This window comes from Pelodiscus sinensis, chromosome 6 (assembly GCF_052426305.1).
Source record: "Pelodiscus sinensis isolate ZL-2025 chromosome 6, ASM5242630v1, whole genome shotgun sequence".
Taxonomy (NCBI): domain Eukaryota; kingdom Metazoa; phylum Chordata; order Testudines; family Trionychidae; genus Pelodiscus; species Pelodiscus sinensis.
The window spans coordinates 81,029,823-81,048,440 of record NC_143057.1 but is presented as its reverse complement, the minus strand read 5'-3'; the positions used below and the strand labels follow the sequence as shown (position 1 = coordinate 81,048,440).

The 18,618-nt window shown below is 39.5% G+C and overlaps 1 protein-coding gene across 3 annotated transcripts in view; it reads left to right on the top strand.

Moving 5' to 3' along the window:
- ATG10 (autophagy related 10) overlaps positions 1-18,618 on the top strand; it is a 201,478-nt gene that overhangs the window by 153,806 nt on the left and 29,054 nt on the right. For all 3 annotated transcript variants that reach the window (XM_089779325.1, XM_075932201.2, XM_075932200.2), the window contains exon 5: positions 3,971-4,068. In XM_089779325.1, the coding sequence (XP_089635451.1) occupies positions 3,971-4,068 (98 nt within the window). The remainder of the gene's footprint in view (positions 1-3,970; positions 4,069-18,618) is intronic.

The window sequence follows — 18,618 nt, the reverse complement described above, 5'->3', positions numbered from 1 at the left end:
GGCTGGAGTGTAAATACTCAGGGCACTGAATACCACTCAGGGTAGTGAGCCTCCTGAGACAACACACATCGGTTCCACGAACAGGGTCTTGTTCTCTGGCTCTCTGAGAGACAACTTAGCCATGATGCTTCTGGTGCCAAGTGTGAGGTCAAACTAAGCCAAACAAGAAAACAAAACTTTAATTAGAAGTGTAATAAATTAAAACCCTTAATTAACTAAACTACAAGGAAAAAAATACATGACAGAAACTTGGGAGAACCCCAGTACAGCTCTCTGGGAATGGAGCCAAGATTTTTACACCTGCAGCAACTTTTCTGTAGAAAGGAAGAAGTTGTAGCAGTTGGAACTGCACAGTGCTTACATTGTCTTGTTTCCAAACGTTCAGTGCCAAGAAGGGGGGCTCTCTATTGCTTTCTGGGTGTTCCTGAGTCTTGGCGTTTTGGAACGTATAATCCCAATTCTCAACAAAATTTGATTATACCCATTTTATAGAGAAGTAAAATGTGAAGATGTGAGGCTCTGATTAATAAGGCCTCTATCTTTTTTTTTTAAAAGAAGCTTGATACCAATTGCTGCTGCTTGTGTCTATCTAGATTCACTTACCTAGTCTGGTAAATTGATTTGTCCATGAATTAGTGGCAATAATGAGTAATATTCAGGAGTTCCTCATTCCCACCTCTTCCCCCCTTCCTCTTTTAGACTGTGCTAAATCAAACATTTCCTGTTTGGGTATTTCTCAAAATAGCTTTCCCATCATTCTTTGTGTAAGTGTCAAAGTCTGTATTCAGAGTCTCCCCTATTGTGGATGTATTGGTTAGTGCTTCTTTAGCAGTAACTCTCAGGTGCTCCAGATTATGAACCAAAATAAACTACAGATTTCCACTTGTAGTCAACATACTCTGCTCAAACCAAAGGCAGTGGAGCTGCACAAAATGTGTCTGCAGTGGCAGGGTGGGAAGGTGAATGTATGCTGGATGAGCCTGAGGCCAGAAATGGGGTCTTCACCTTCTCTCCCCTCCACTTTCCTGTACCTGCTGCTCCAGCTGCCATCATCTCCTTTTTATGGCTGCACCTTCCCTGCTCCGATTCAGCATGAGGCATGGGGACAGAAGAGATAAAGCTGTCACACTGTCCCTTGTAGTTATCAGCAACAGTTACAGGCTACTGCTGCTGCCTAGTTGACTGTGTGAGATCTAGCTGGGCTGCAGGAATTTGTGGTAAGGTTGCTAAATGTTTGATTGTTGTCAGTCATAGGGTCTAGAGAACTTGAAGAGCAGGGTAGCAGCTTAAGGGGAAAATAATGGCTAGCTGCAGCTATGCCATCTTTATCAGTTCCCAGACAAACTACATTAAAATGGAGTTAAAGGTAAGAGTAATTTAGAATAAAATATGTTCGAGATAGTGTAATTGTTACAAACAATGCAGGAAATTTAGAGTTAAGGTTAAATGTAAATCAAAATATACTAAAGTACAGAAATGCACGGGTTGGTTATTGAAACCATGCTGCCCTGTAGAGAAGTTATGAAACACCCTATATATTTATGATTAAGGTATTTTAGTGTTTGTTGTCCAGAATAAACTCAGTTTTTGAAAATAAAAATTTAGAATTCGTGGTAATTTTTACATTATTCTTCATTATTGCAAGTTTTTATTTCCACATGTCCACTATCTCCTTTTATCAGGGAGTGAAGCCATAGGCTTCCCTCTGTTTAGATGTTCACTTTCAAAAGAGCTGCCTCCTAATGTTCCCAGTGGCAATTCAGATGAACTGGGGAAGACAGTGGCCCTGTATGCTGTCAGTAGGTAGAGAGGAATACAGTAAGTGAAGGTTAATGGAGGAAGTGGCCATCTGAGCCCAAGGGCAGCCTCTGGCTTCAGTTCCAGCAATAGGAGATGGCAACCATTTGAAAGACTACATTTCTTGGTTGGAATTCTCTGAAGTAGAATGTTATTCTTTAGTTTCTGCTAAAGAAAAAACTTTCAGTTAGGTAGAATAATGACAAAGTATGACCATTAATCCTACAAAATATTCTTCAGATGTAGTCTGTTCACAAGACTTCAGTGAGTTAATTATGTGGGAAGTTTGAAGAGTCTATTTTTTTCATCACTGAGATCTTTTGAGCCAAATCATGTCTGACATTTGCTGCTGAATTTTTAAAGGACACATTTTAAAATTAATTTTAATTCAATTTAAGATAATGGATTTACAATTTCTTAGAAAATTCATTCTATAACTCAAAGAATAAGTGCTGTAGTTTTGGGAGAATATGCTGTATTTTTATACATAAAGTGGTTGGATTCCCGCTTTAAGTTCAAAACTCAGCTCATTCTTGGCTATGGATATTTAACCAGTGCCTCCATAATACTAAAGTGGAGTAAATCCATTTAAAATCAGAGTAATCTGTTCAGTGATTTTTTTGGATCTCAAGGAGCTCAGGTGTTATAAATCACAGCTACCACGGTGGGAGTACAATGTAGAAACCTAGATGTGTTTTAAAGTCTTACATTAGAATGTCACAAATCTATGATATCCTGGATCAGGAGTCTGTAAACTTCATTGTACCACAACCCCCTTCTGACAAAAAAATTACTACTTGATCACAGGAAGGGGGAACTGAAGGTTGAGTCTGCCCAAGCTCTGCCACCCTGGGCAAGAGGGGACCAAAGTTGTAGCCCAGTAGATTCAGTCCCAGGCAGGTGGCTTGTAACTTGAGCCCTGCCATCCACACTCTTTGGACAGAGAGGCTTTGGCTTTGGCCCTGGGTTCCAGAAACTCTAAACTTTCCCTGTGATCTGGGTCCCAACCCACACTTTGAGAATCACTGTCCTAAATTTTGAATTTGTGCCTTCAATTTGTCTGAAAAATGAGGAAAATAAGTTGCCATGTAGCCTTATACTAGATGCCTAGAGGATGTGATTTAAGAGAAGACATTAATTCTTCCAAAGTTACAACAGATTTAAGAAGCATAAATTAACAAACTTCTCCTTAATGTCAACTGTTGACCATGATGATTAATTGACTAATTATCTGTCATCACAACACAGACACATGTTTCAAAGTATAGTTATTGGATATTGTTAGCTCACTGAATGCTTAATTTGTCACATGTTTTGATGCTACTGAAGTACGTTGCTTATGTCAGGACATAACTTTCCACAGTTTTCTATAGAAAATAAGATAAAACGGAGGCTCTACGTAGCAGGTTTTTAACTTGTACCTAAACATGACACTCAACTGTTAATTGGATGAATAAATCCTGTGCATTTTACAGACATGAAAATCTCAATAGATTAGCTCTATTTATTAGAGGAAAATGGTTTTCTGACACCTGATAAATGCCAAGATGAAGCTGCTTATTGGAAATAAATCAAAATATTCTGTTGCTATTTGTCAAAAACAAATATTGAGACAAAATACTGACATGCTTGTTTTTGAAGTGGTTGACACTAATCTTCTGTAATAATTCTATTTTAACACTACGGGTAATATCTAGCTCATAACAGTAAATAATGTACGAATATGGGGGGGGGGAATCTGTAGAACACTAAAAAGCATGAACTTTTTGGCTATAGATAGAATTTTGTTTCTCAGTCATGATTTATTTTTATTTGTAAAATATTTGATGATAAAAATATTTTGCATTTTTATCATTTGTCCAAGGAGTTCAACTGTATAAAACATAAGATAGTGTTGCAGCTCCCTTATAGTGTGTTAGCAAAATTATTCTGTCCATTTTACATGTAGGGAAATTGAGCAGCAGAGACTTTAGGGCTACTTTTAAATGCATACACTGTTTGAGCTGTGCTACTTGGGAATTACTGACACAGAATTTGACCAGTTTTATTTTTTTGATTTGATTGTCAAATTATTTGTTTTGATGATCAAATTATCAATATTTTTCAGGTTTTACATGAAGCAATCTACATATTTAATACAGGATCATAGAGTATCGCATGTGTCTTTTTACAGATGGAAGACCTTTAACTCTGAACGAAATTTGGGAAGGTGTTCATGAATGCTACCAGGCTCGTCTACTGGAGGGGCCTTGGGACACCATTACACAACAGGTTAGATATTACTATTCTTTTATACTATGGAATTTATTTACCAAGCGAATAGTTGACATTAGAGTCACCTATTAAAATATAAGAGGTTTTGTGTCTATTGTGCAGTGATTCACTAATTACGTTATCAAGAAGACCAAAGTGTAACGTTCAATTTAAAATAAACTAATAATTTGTAAAATTGAAGGACAAAGTTAGTTTGTCAGTCAAATTATTTGTTACGGCTGACTAATGAGTTTAAAAGTCAGTATTAATGATGTCCATGTTTTAAAAGAAAAAGTACTCAATAAAATACTTGTGACTTGTTTTATTATCCTCTACTAAAGGTGATCAAACTGCCTATCTTTAAAATGATTTTAAAAGTCATGAGAATTAGTATTAGTATTCCAGTGCAATTATGGTATATTCTCAAGAATCCAGTAGTTGTTTTCTAGAAAATGGTCTAGATTTGGTATGACAAGGATGAAACTTGTGGTAAGGACTCGGGAGGTCTGGATTCAGTTACGGGTTTTGCAACCAGCCTCCTGTATGACATTGGACATGCTATTAAGTGTCTATATTATTGGAGAACCTCCATGTCTCAGTTCCCCACTGTAGACTTAGGATAATACTGTTTGCTTCCTCCTCTCCACCTCGACCCCAGACTTTTGTCTCTCTTGTCTATTAACGTGTAAGCTCTTCAGGGCAAGGACTCTCTCTTACTCTATGTTTGTACAGTGCCTAGCTCAGTGAGGGGGGCCTCTAGATGCTATCATAATACACCATACAGAATCATATTCATAAAAGATGCTCAGTCATGGCAATTTGAGTTTGCACAATCACAAACTATAATTATTCTTTGTAGTACAGCAGAGCCTAGAAACCCCAACTGAAATTGCATGTATGCTTTTTGTTGTGCACTTCTAGGCATTGCCTGTGAGTTCTCATAATACAACTATTGTTATTAGGTAGCTGTAGTCAATGTATTACTTAGGGTACGTCTAGACTACAGGCTTTTGTCGACAGAAGTTTTGTCAACAGTATCTGTCGACAAAACTTCTGTCGACAAAGAGCGTCTAGACACATTCAGTTCTGTCGACAAAGCAAGCTGCTTTGTCGACCAAACCCTGTAGTCTAGACACAACCCTACATGCAATAACACCTTCTGTCGACAGAACTCTGTCGACAAAAGGTGTTATGCCTCGTAAAATGAGGTTTACCAGCGTCGACAAAACTGCTGAGTTCTGTCGACATTATGTCGACAGAACTCAGCAGTAGTGTAGACGCAGGTATAGTTTTGTCGACAAAAGTCCACTTTTGTCGACAAAACTCTGTAGTCTAGACACACCCTTAGACTGACCTGTGTCTTGTAGACTGAGGATGAGCAAATCACTATATAATAAGAAAATAATGAAATCTGGTAGTAGCAGATAAATTGACCTTCTCCAGTGGATATCATGGTTCAAATTGTATATTCTCCTAATTTAAGTCTAGATATTGACTAGCTCTGCATTGGGCGAGAACAGTGCAATTCACCTTCACTTCACTCATGCATATTTGAGTGAACTAGGATCAGCCTAAGTCCTTGCATTCCCAGTGCACAAGGACCTGAGATTCTAATGCTAGCAACAGTGCTAGCAACCCCTTAGGACTAGGAGTGGAACATACCCTACTACACCCTCTGTACTTTCCAACAGAGCTGCCCTGGCATGTAGAATCAGTGCATGTTAAAACCTGTAAAACAGTGTAGCAGAAGCCTCTGCTGTGTGCACTCCATAAGCAATGTGCCTTCTTAGTTGCTGCACCTCTACATCTTTCCTATCCATGGGATGTAGCTTAAAGCCACAAATCAAACTATTTTGTGAAAAGTACTGTGCATGTCACATCTATGGCTATATAGGAGGAGTAAATCAAAATACAAATGTTTCTGAGAATAAAGGAAGTTTCAGTGACAGAACATCTGCCTACTATGTAAAATTAGAATAATGGAAGCCAAAAGAAAAAGATGAAATAAAACTGCCCATAGATACATAATGCAAAATGGGAGTGCATGAGACACACACATACACAGAAGCTTGTGGTAACAGGCATTTGGCTGGTAAAACGTGCTTTTCACTGAAACTATTGTGTGTGTGGCACCTCTCTAGTAATAATACACCACATCTTGGTCCAATATCAAGAATGAATTTAAATAGCAGGGAAACCCGTTTTGCAAAACAGAGACAGTTATAGCAGCAAAATATTCACTGAATATAATACTAAGCTGATTTCCTATGAAATGGAGAAATTACAGAATTAGTTTAACTCTCTCTCAGGAATAATATAGACTATGGGCCTCAGGCTGAAGACTCAAGGCAATTCAGACATCAGTTTGATACAGGGATTGCTGACAATTAGGGGCTAAGCCCCACCAATAATTCCACTAATAATGTGGATACACATTTTAATAGTTTTATACTTTAATTAATTTTCTGTGAAATATGTTCTCCCTAAGGCTGATTTTGCCACTTGATAAAAACTGGAATTCCATTGAATTCAGCATGGTTGCACCACTTCAAAGCTATTATGAATTTGGTGCAAAGTCTCCAATTGCAACCTTGTTGGGAAATGGGGTGAGGATCCTGCTGAGTCCCTCCTTTCTGTGTATAGCTATGAGTGAGAGCCCCAGAAATAGCAGATTCCTATGTGCAGTAATGTTAAATTTAGATTAATCCAGAGAGAAAATGAGTGCTGGGGACTCATTAATACATGATCCAACTTCCTTTGGTCTGATTGAAAAACAACAATGAAGCATCAGGGAATTAGGGTGTGTCTGTGTAGGAGGGGGTCCTTTTTAGAGCTGAGTGAGGTGAAAGGGAAGAAACTAGTGCAGTTTGTGGTGTTGCCAAAATTGTCATATATTTTTGGTGCCAGCTACCACTTATGTACAAACGTATTTTCCCCATTTAAAACTGGGAGATAGGTATGCCAAACCAAATATAGAAACTACCATAAATAAGTCTATACACTAAGGGATTATAGAAAGTAATAAACAGGGCTCGCCGAACCGTAGCGAGCCTTGCTCGCCAGCCGTGCTGTCCCACGATCTGCACATGCGCAGATCGCCCAAGCCCGGCTCTTCAGGGTTGCAATCCGCTCGCCATGGGTGAGTAGATTGCACTATTTGTTGAGCCCTGGTAATAAATATACTAAGCCAATTGCTTACCAGTCTTAGAACAAACCAGGAGCTAGGGCTACAAGAAAGTGTTTTTTGGATCTGAGGGTTGAACACACATGTACCTGCCTATATATGGGAACTGAGGCACTTGATCATATGAGGTAGCTTTAACCAGTTTGGGACATAGGTCAGTTGGTAGAAGTCACTTGCTATCTCACCAAATCAGGGCGATTAGAGAGGCCATAAAAATAAAAAGCTCAATAATAATGGGGGATTTCAGATGTTCCCATATTGACTGGGTACATGTCACCTCAGGACAGGATGCAGAGAGAAACGTTCTTGACACCTTTAATGACTGCTTGTTGGACCAACTGGTTCTGGAATTCACAAGAGGAGAGGCAGTTCTTGATTTAGTCCTAAGTAGAGTGGAGGATCTGGTTTAAGAAGTGACTTTAGCTGGACCATTTGGAAATAATGACTATAATATAATTAAATTTAACATCCCTATGGTGGGAAAAACACCACAGCAGCCTATGGCATTTAATGCTGTGGCATTTAATTTCAGAAAGGAGAACTACGCAAAAATGAGGAGGTTCGTTAAACATATATTAAAAAGGTACAGTGCCAAAAGTAAAATCCCTGCAAGTGGCATGGAAACTTTTCAAAGACACTATAACAGAGGCTCAACTTAAATGTATAACCCAAATTAAAAAACAGGGTAAGAGAACCAAAAAAAGTGCCACTGTGGCTTAGCAACCAAGTAAAAGAAGCAATGAGAGATAAAAAGGCATTGTTTAAAAAGTGGAAGTAAATTCTAGTGAGGAAAATAGAAAGAAGCATAAATTCTGTCAAATGAAGTGTAAAAATATAATTAGGAAGGCCAAAAAGGAATCTGAAGAACAGCTAACCAAAACCTCAAAAGTAATAGCAATTTTTTTAAAGTACATTGGAAGCAAGAAGCTTGTTAAATAACCAGTAGGGCCATGGGATGATCTAGGTGCTAAAGGAGCACTCAAGGATGATAACGTAATTGTGGAGATACTAAATGAATTCTTTGCTTCAGTCTTCACCGCTGAGGATTTTAGGAAGATTCCAGACCCTGAGCCGTTCTTGTTAAGTGACAGATGGGAGGAATTCTCCCAGGCTGAGATATCCCTAGAGTAGGCTGTGGAAAAAATTGATAAACTTAACAATAGCAAGTCACCAGGACTAGATGGCATTCACCCAAATGTTCTGAAAGAACTCAGATATGAAATTGTGGAACTGTTAACTGTGATTTGGAACCTATCCTTTAAATTGGCTTCCATATCGAATGACTGAAAGATAGCTAAAGTGACACCAATATTTAAAAAAGGATCTAGAGGTAATCCTGGAAATTACAGACTGGTAAGCCTAACATCAGAACTGGGCAAATTTTGAAAGTATAGTAAAGAATAAAATTGTCACACACATTGATGAACATAAATTTGTTGGGAGAAAAGTCAACCTGGTTTTTGTAAAGGGAAATCATGCCTTACTAATCTACTAGAATTCTTTGAGGAGGTTAACGAGCATTTGGACATGGGGGATCCAATAGATATAGTGTATTTAGATTTCCAGAAAGCCTGTAACAAGATTCCTCACCAAAGGCTCTTAAGTAAAGGAAGTTGTCATGTGATAAGAGGGAAGGTCCTCTCATGGATTGATAACTGTCTAAAAAGTAGGAAACAAAGGGTAGGAAGAACTGGTAAGTTTTCAGAAGGGAGAGAGGTAACTAGTGGTGTCCCACAGGAGTCTGTACTGGGACCAATCCTATTCAACATATTCATAAATGATGTGGTGAGAGGGGTAAACAGTGAGGTGGCAAAATTTGCTGTTGATACTATATTGCTCAAGTTAGTTAAGAACAAAGCAGACTGTGAAAAGCTTCAAATAGATCTCACAAAACTAGGTGGCTGGGCAACAAAATGGCAAATGAATTTTAATGTTGATAAATGCAAAGTAATGCACACTGGAAAAAATAATCCCAACTACACATATAAAATGATGGGGACTAATTTAGCTATCACTGCTCTAGAGAGCGATCTTGGAGTCGTTGTGGATAGTTCTCTGAAAACATCCGCTCAATGTGCAGCGGCAATAAAAAAAAAAAAAAAGCAAACAGAATATTAGGCATCATTAAAAAAGGATAGAAAATAAGACAGAGAATATCTTATTGCCTCTGTATAAAATCATGGTACACCCACATCTTGAATACTGCGTACAAATATGGTTGCCTCATCTCAAAAAAAGATATATTGGCATTGGAAAAGGTTTAGAAAAGGGCTACAAAAATGATTAGGGGTTTGGAATGGGTCCCAGATGAAGATTAAAAAGACTGGGACTTTTCATCTTTGAAAAGAGGACACTAAGGGGGTGGGGATATGATAGAGGTCTAATAAAATCATGACAGGTATGAAGAAAGTGAATAAGGAAAAGTTATTTACTTGTTCCCATAACACAGGGGTGGGCAATAATTTTTGACAGGTGGCCACTCCAAGTTTTTGGAAAGTGTTCGAGGGCCGCACTCTTCCATGATATTAATGAAGATGTGAGATCTGGAATGGAGGTTTGGTGCAGAAAGGATCTTGGGATAAGAGATTGGGGTGCAAGAGGCGTACAGATAGTTCGGATTATGAAGCCTAATCCGAACTATCTAGTCCGTGCCGCGTATAGCCGCGCGGCACGGGGTTCGCACTAGCCGGCTTTTAAAAATGGCGGCGCCGGCTTTATGCTAATGAAGCCCGGGAAATTCAAATCCCGGGCTTCATTAGCAAGTTCGGTATGCATACATTACCCCCTTAGTTCGAACTAGGGGGGTAGTGTAGACATACCCAAAGAGACTTACTTGTCAGCTGCCAAACTAGCCTGCCTGCAGAGCTTAAAATGTTTCCTAGCCAGCCTGCCTGCCTGGACATGTGCTTCATGAATAACTGAGTCCAGGAGAGGGCACGTGATTCTTCTTAGCTGCCTGTTATTCTAACAAGCAGCTCCCATTGCCTGGTTTCTGCCAGAAACCGGCCAATGGGAATGTTCCGGGGGTGGGGCAGCTCCTAAAACTTCCTTCTTCCCCACCAGTTTTAAAACAGAAACGGAGCCTTGCAACCACATTTCTGCATGGCGTGCGGGGCTGCAGAGCAAGCTGGGAAGCCTCCCAGGGGTTCCCTGCTGACTGCAGGCTGAATCCGGCCCGTGGGCTGTATTTTGCCCAGGCCTACCATAACACAAGAACTAGAGGTCGCCAAATGAAATTAATAGATAGATTTAAAACAAATAAAAGAAAGTATTTCTTCACACAATGCACAGTCAACCTGTGGAACTCCTTGCCAGAGCATGTTTGGAAGACCACAACTTTAACAGGATTCAAAAAAGAACTGAATAAATTCATAGAGGTTAATTCCATCAATACTTATTAGCAGGGCTCGACAAATACGCTTGCCCGTGGCTAGTAGATTTTACCAGCTGGCGAGTGCAGGGGCAGACTGGCCCGGTGGGCCATTGTGACGGGCTGGCCAAAGCCCGCGCTACGGGCGGCGCGGCCCCATCCGATCTGCTGGCCGGTGGAGGAGTAGAGCACCGCCGGGAAGGGGGAAGTGCGGTGATTCTCAGCGCCGGTCTGCCTGCGTGCAGCTCCAGCGCAAGGAGGCGGGGCGTGAGCCAGAGGGCGGGACACCAGCAGATGCCAGGACGCTGGCGTAACATGGCATCCTGACGTCACGGCCAGTGAACGCCGGATTAAAAAAGGCTCTGGCAACCCCACAAAGTGGAAGGCAGAAGCCAGGTAGGGGAGGGGAAGAGGCTTGTGTTGTGCTGTGCTGTGGGGAGGGAAGGGGAGGGACAAAATATGGGGAAGGGGCTTGTGCTGAGGGGAGGGGAGGGGAGGAGGTCAGGAGAAAAAGAAGAAGAAAAGGGAAGGCACCAAGGGACAGGGGTGCAGGAGAGACAAATTCCAGGGGGCCAAGTTGAGACAATGAGGAAAAGGGCAGAAGGGGAGGTGTCAGTGGGAGGGGGGACAGGGTGATGCTGGGAGAGGAGAGGGTAAGGACATTGGGGGCTAGAGGGGGGAGAGGGAAGTGCTCGGAGAAGGCTTGAAAGAAGGGGTGGGCATGAGGAAGGCGGGGATGGAGCAAGGCATGTGAGGGCACAGGAGCATGAGGGGAACGGGGGCAGAGGGTGGTGATGGGATGGACATCAAGGAAAAAGAGGGCAAAGGGGACAGGGGCAGTGAGGGAAGGGGGAGGCACCAGGAGGGTCCAGGTGCCAGGAGATTCTGGGGGTGAAGCAGAAGGGCAGACACCTGCAGGGGAGGGACCAGCACCAGAGGAGAGAGGCAGGGCAGGTGTGTAGAGGGAGGTGTTAGGAGAGGGGATGGGGAGGGGTAGCTCACATGATCAGAGTGAGGCTACTGGAGGAGTGGGCACAGGAGGAAGAGAAGGGCTGGTGGAGGTGGGAAGGTCTCAGGAAGGCTGAGGGCAGTGAGAAGGGCAGGAGTCAGGACAGCAGAGGAGGGTGAGGGGTTGGGGGGCAGCAGGCACCAGGGGAGCTGATGGAGCAAGGGGAGGAGACATGGCAGCAGAGAAAAAAGGTAAAGGTTTATAAGATATTTATTAATAACTTGGGTGATATTTATTAATAACATATTAGTAATTACTGTTCTTATTCTTATTAGGAATTTATGCCATTAAAAAGCACTTTTTTGGGGAGAGGGGTGGCGAGTAGGGTTTTCCATAATTTGTCGAGCCCTGCTTATTAGCCAGAATGGATAGGAATGGTGTCCCTCGCCTCTCTTTGTCAGAGTCTTGGAATTGGTCACCGAGGAGGCATCACTTGATGATTTCCAACAGGCACCTGGTATTGCCCACGGTCGGAAGACAAAAGACTGGGCTAGATGGACCTTTGGTCTGACCCAGTATTGCTGTTCTTATGTTCTTATGTTATGCTCAAGCTAAAAACTCTCAATGAACCATGAACAGCAATCAGAGAAAGTTCATGGTACTCAGATAAATCAGATAAAATTATACATATCATTCAACATTCCAGTAAAATTGGAGCAAACCACAGCTGGTTCAAAATGCCATTTGAACTGAAGCTAAGGATGATTTTGATATTTTTTGATTCAGCAGTTGGTATACTACTAATAATATAGAAAGCATACCCAGCTTAATTTGTTTTATATATTTAGGATTCAACTCCATTTTAAAATACTGGGGACTTGTATTCCATGAGCCTTACAAAATCTTGCTGCTATTCTTTTCACATATGTGATTCAATGTCAGTGATTTACAAGGTGTGTAGGCATATATCTGAAAGCAGCACCCAAGATATGAATCCGGCCCGTAAGAATATATCTGTATTTACTAGGATGTTGGAGAACATGGTTACGGTAACCTTTGAACTAATTTCAGTTACTTTAGATTCATTATGGAAAGTCATATTCTCTTGCAGGAATTATCTTGAAATATTTTTACTGACTAGCCTGCTTTTTTATTGCAACAGGCAGAAATCAACTAGTTAATTTCTCATAAATAAATTAGCTTGATAAGTTGCATAGTGGTTTGTAATGATAGTTGATAAACTATGATGATTTAATTGCACTTCCTCTCATAATAATCTTAAAATCTGCAAGCTAAAGTTCCAATGATTGGCTTTCTTCTGAACTAAATCTCCCTGGAATTTGCAGTCATCCCTTTTCTACATCATCCGATAAGTTGCTTTAACTGCTCCCATTTTAAATAATACAAATCAATTATAAAGACACAGCTGTTTAACGAAACTTCTAAATGTTGTTACTAGTCTCTGTGGGTATTTCCTGATGGCTTATAATGACATCAATTTAGCACACCTGGTAAGATCTGTGTAAATTGGAAGTGACTTAATGTGGCAATGACAAGAAAATTAAGTAGTATTTATGGATTACTGATGATTTTTCAGAACTGTTGCCAACTCTAATTTTGGCTTCTGTTAAAATCAGTAGTGGAGGTGCAGACGTCACATGATTATTTCTTTAAAAGTTTAGTGTTAATTTGTTGAGTGTTTTCACAGGTATCTTATAGCAGTATTTCCTCCCAGTTCTTATATTTCAGGAAATAATTCCTTCTCATCTTTATTAGAATTAGTGGATGCTAGAAATCCATTCCTTCCTGTGAGCTCAGAGTCCCCAAACATAATTCCATTGTAACTTATCTTGAGCATTAAGCAAACAAAGCTTTCCTCAGCTCTATCTCAACTGAAATCTCTTTCTAAGTTTAAACCACAACAGAATCCCAGACCCACATTCTGATGTGCAACAATCCTTGACAAAATTATAGCATCATTCTTTGGAATCCGAAATCTGCAGATTTTCATTTTATTGCAGAGGAATATTTCTTTGTCCTTCATTTTATTTATTTCTAGCATTATTTTTTTAAATGAATTGCTAAGTCAGTTAGTTGAGAGGTACCATGAGGATTAATTCTAAGTCAGTTTTATGGAATATCTTTATTGATAAGAGGGTAGAGAATAAACAGTATGCCTGTGACATTGATGAATAATGCTAACTTGGGAGGAACTGTAACTATAGCAAAGACTGAGAAATAATACACAGGGTCCTGGAGAGATTAGAAATATTAGCAGAAGGTGGTAAAATGAAAATCAACCTAAAAATGCAAGATAATACAACTGGGGAATTAATAATCTGAAAATCATTTTCAGTGGAGGAAGAAGCCTAAAAAACAGTGATAAGAAAAGAGAGACCATCATGCTGATAGATGGCTGCAAAAGACACTCTCATTTAACACTATGATATTCAGTAGAAGAGGCCAGTGCAGTTTTGGCTAGATACATTGACAATAGGGGTTTCAAATTATTAAGAAAATGTAATACTTTTTAATCATAGGATTAAAAAAATCATGATTAATTGAAGTTTTAATTATGCTGTTAATTATTGGATACCATTTATTTGTGATGTGTTCTACATTTTCAAATATATTGGTTTTCACTTACAATATAGCATACAAAGTCTATAGTGCTCGCTTATAATACTTTTGTTACAAATATTTGCACTGTAAAAATAAGAGAGATAATATAAATAGTATTCAGTTCACCTCATACACATATTGTAGTTCAGTTTCTTTATTGTGAGAGTGTAACTTGCAAATAATTTGAATGTAACTGTACTAAAAAATAAAACACTGCAAAATTTTGGATCCTACAAGTCCACTCAATACTACTTTTTATTCAGCCAGTTGCTAAGACAAACAAGTTTGTTTACATTTATGGGAGCATTGCCTGATCTTTAGATTGTGCATTAATTATATAGATTACTTATGAATTTCCAGTTATCACTTTAAAAGTTTACAGGAACTTGTTCCAGGATCAGGCCCAGTATTTAAGTTATTTTGCAGTTGGGAACCCTGATAAGCCCACTTGCAACGCTATAGGAGCTCTTGAATATTTATAGATATCGTTTATTAATTCATTTAGCACAGTCAGAAACACCCCAGCTTCATGAGATAGATAGGTAATGTATATGGAATATATTTCCATATATTCACACCATTCCTTCTAGAACAACCTAAAGTGTTATCCATCGTCTTCCTCATCACCATCACCTTCCCAATCATCACCAGTGTCCTTCATTCTGGCACCTCCCAAGAATTACATCTCCTTCTCCTACCACCCCTAGGCTGGGATACCACTTTTATAATATGTTATGCTGATGTTGTTATGTTAATGAATATTCAGCAGGGAATGTTTCCCTTTCTCCTTATTTGTATTCCCTCCCCTTACAAGTGGTGAAGTGTCTTTTTCCTATAGATCAGTATATCATTGATCTCAACTTATTATCATATATGCCAATTCGTTACCATGGCCTTTTGTGGTAAAGTATCACATTTGTTATTTCTGTCCTATCTGGTTATTCGATCTAAACCGGTTACCCACACACAGGATTGCCAGACTGTGCTTGTTTCTAGCCTCATAGTTTTTTTCCTACCGGTATTACTCAAGTGACATTCATATAAAGCAAGGGCATGTAAAAGCTGGGTGCTCCCTCTGCTTCCATTCGAAATGCTGCTACAATTTAATCAGCATACCCCACAAATTGTAAGTATGAAAGCATGGTTAGCAAAACTACCCTATTCTGGGAGACCATCTTGGTAACAAGACTCTTGCAGTCCACTGAGATGGAGGGCCACTTATGTGGCCCACTCACTAGCATAGGTTGTCCATTGCTGAATCCTCATATTCATATGCCTCTGATGTGACCTAACCTGGAATATTGCATTACATTCATTCCAGTACTGCATTTCCAGAAAAATACTGACAAATTAAAGACAGCTCAGAGAACCCTATTGCTTAGGAAGCTGGGAGTTACTACATGGAGGGAAATTCAGAGGAAGGAGAGGAGGAGAAACGTAAGGATATAGAAAATGGATAGATATGGGAAAAGATGGACAGAGAAGGAATTTAAATAAAGGGTAGAAATCTCAGTGGCCATAAAGGGGTATTTCAATCACTGAACAATGCATAATGCAGCAAACAGGCACTTAATAATAAATCATATCTAAAAGTTTAGCTAAGAACATAAGGACATAAGAATGGCTGTACTGGGTCAGACCAAAGGTCTATCTAGCCCAGTAGCCTGTCTGCCGACAGAGGCCAGCGCCAGGTGCCCCAGAGAGGGTGGACCAAAGACAATGATCAAGCAATTTGACAAACAGAGGCCAGGGACACCATATCTATCCCCTGGCTAATAGCCTTTTATGGACCTAACCTCCATGAATGTATCTAGCTTCTCTTTAAACTCTGTTATAGTCCTAGCCTTCACAGCCTCCTCTGGCAAGGAGTTCCACGGGTTGACTATGAGCTGTGTGAAGAACTTTCTTTTATTAGTTTTAAACCTGCTACCCATTAATTTCATTTGTTGTCCTCTAGTTCTTCTGTTATGGGAACTAATAAATAACTTTTCTTTATTCACCCTCTCCACACCACTCATGATTTGTATACCTCTATCATATCCCCCCTCAGTCTCCTCTTTTCTAAACTGAAAAGTCCCAGTCTCTTTAGCCTTTCTTCATATGGGACCCGTTCCAAACCCCTAATCATTTTAATTGCCTTTTTCTGAACCCTTTCCAAGGCCAAAATATCTTTTTCGAGGTGAGGAGACCATATCTGTACACAGTATTCAAGATATGGGCGTACCATAGTTTTATACAAAGCCAGTAAGATATTCTGTCTTACTTTCTATCCCTTTCTTAATAATTCCTAGCATCCTATTTGCCTTTTTGACCGCCGCTACACACTGTGTGGAAGTTTTCAGAGAACTATCCACGATAACGCCAAGATCTCTTTCCTGATTTGTCGTAGCCAAATTAGCCCCCATCATACTATAAGTATAGTTGGGGTTATTTTTTCCAATGTGCATTACTTTACACTTATCCACATTCAATTTCACTTGCTATTTTGTTGCCCAATCACTCAGTTTAGTGAGATCTTTTTGAAGTTCTTCACAGTCTGCTTCTGTCTTGACTATCTTAAATAGTTTAGTATCATCCGCAAACTTTACCACCTCACTGCTTACCCCTTTCTTCAGATTATTTATGAATAAGTTGAACAGGATTGGTCCCAGGACGGACCCTTGGGGGACACCACTAGTTACCCTTCTGAAAATTTACCATTTATTTCTACCCTTTGTTTCCTGTCTTTTAACCAGTTCTCAATCCATGAAAGGACCTTCTCTCTTATCCTGTGACAATGTAATTTACACAGAGCCTTTGGTGAGGGACCTTGTCAAAGGCTTTCTGAAAATCTAAGTATACTGTATCTACTGGATCCCCCTTGTCTGCATGTTTGTTAACCCCTTCAAAGAACTCTAATAGATTAGTAAGACATGATTTCCCTTTACAGAAACCATGTTAACTTTTGTCCAGCAAATTATGTTCTTCTAGATGCCTGACAATTTTATTTTTTACTATTGTTTTGACTAATTTGCTAAATAAAGATCACATGCTACCCTTTATCTTTGTGGAAAGCAGATCTTCTAAGGCTTGAGAATGATGGAATAAATAACAATGTCTTGCTATTCTGAACAAAACTTCATGGAATTAAAATAAACTCTTCTGAATGAAGTTTAACTTTATTGAATCATGCTAATACCACTGGGATTTATTGTATGGAAATTGCAATTATTCATGTGTTATTGTGGAATTGTATGGAACCTCCTCTAGGAGGAAGGAGATGCTACTATAATTACTCCCATTGTTAGCCCCCGTAAAACCATCCCTTAGTAAAATTTGCATTTAATATTTCAAACAAAATTCTCCAGAAATCAGCAATTTAAAAAAATAAATAGCCTAACTTAAAACAGGATCAAAGTCTTCTTTGCAACTGAGTAAAAGAACAGGACCACTGGTCCACAAAGAACCCAAGTCCTTACGAAAGGACAGGGAAAATTGAGCTTACTGAGGCTCCATGAGACAGCGTGTTCTGATCTGAAGCTGTGATAAAACTTAAAATCCACAAATCCACCATATACCTTGTGTGGAGTGTTGACTGCTTCTGCTAGAGGCCATGTTGGAGTTGGGGGGTGGTCTTTGGTTAGCTTATAGCAGACATTTAGATTATTTTGTTTTTTATGTGTCGTCTCTGTAATGCTTTTTATCTTAAATATAGTCAGCATGCTGGAAAAAATGGTCTATGGTATCTGAGGTCATTCACACAGTTAAGTTTCTGAAGAAAAAGCAAGCAGAGGTACTTCAACCTGTCTTGCAGAAATAAGACTCTAAAGATAGAAAAATTTTGTGGCCTGAAAATATCTGACAAAAAGTAAAACAGAGGACTCCACATGAGAAACGTAATGGCAGGGAAGTTTGAAAGCCTGAGAATTGGTGACCTGGCAGAACCACTGAGGGGAAATATGGCTGCAATTGCCCTGAACCGGTAACATATAGCCAAAATTTATAATCAGACCCACAAAGACTTCTAACTTAAATGCAATTTGGTCCCCTTTATTGAATTAATTTAACTTTTCTTATAGGCTAAGACACATTTTAGCCCATATGTTGATAGGAGGGTGAGAATATGGGGCAGAATTAATGTTATTTTAATGCACTGTATACTGTGGAGATAGTGCAGTATGTATTCACATCTCCTTCATTGCTAATTTCCATAGTTGAGACTGCTTGAGCTTCTGTTTATCTGTAATGTTTCTTGGTATGCATAGTCTTTCTCTTCAGAGTTCCTCTGCAATCTTAACTTAAAGTTATTACTGGATATAAAACTCCTAAAGACTTATAGACAATTTTTTCAAATCTAAGTGCTGAAAATTGGGCACCTAAGTAAAAGTTATCTGATTTTTGGGAGGTGCTAAGGCTCCAAGCTTTAGTTATCTAAACTTAGATGCTTAATTTTGAAAGCTTTGG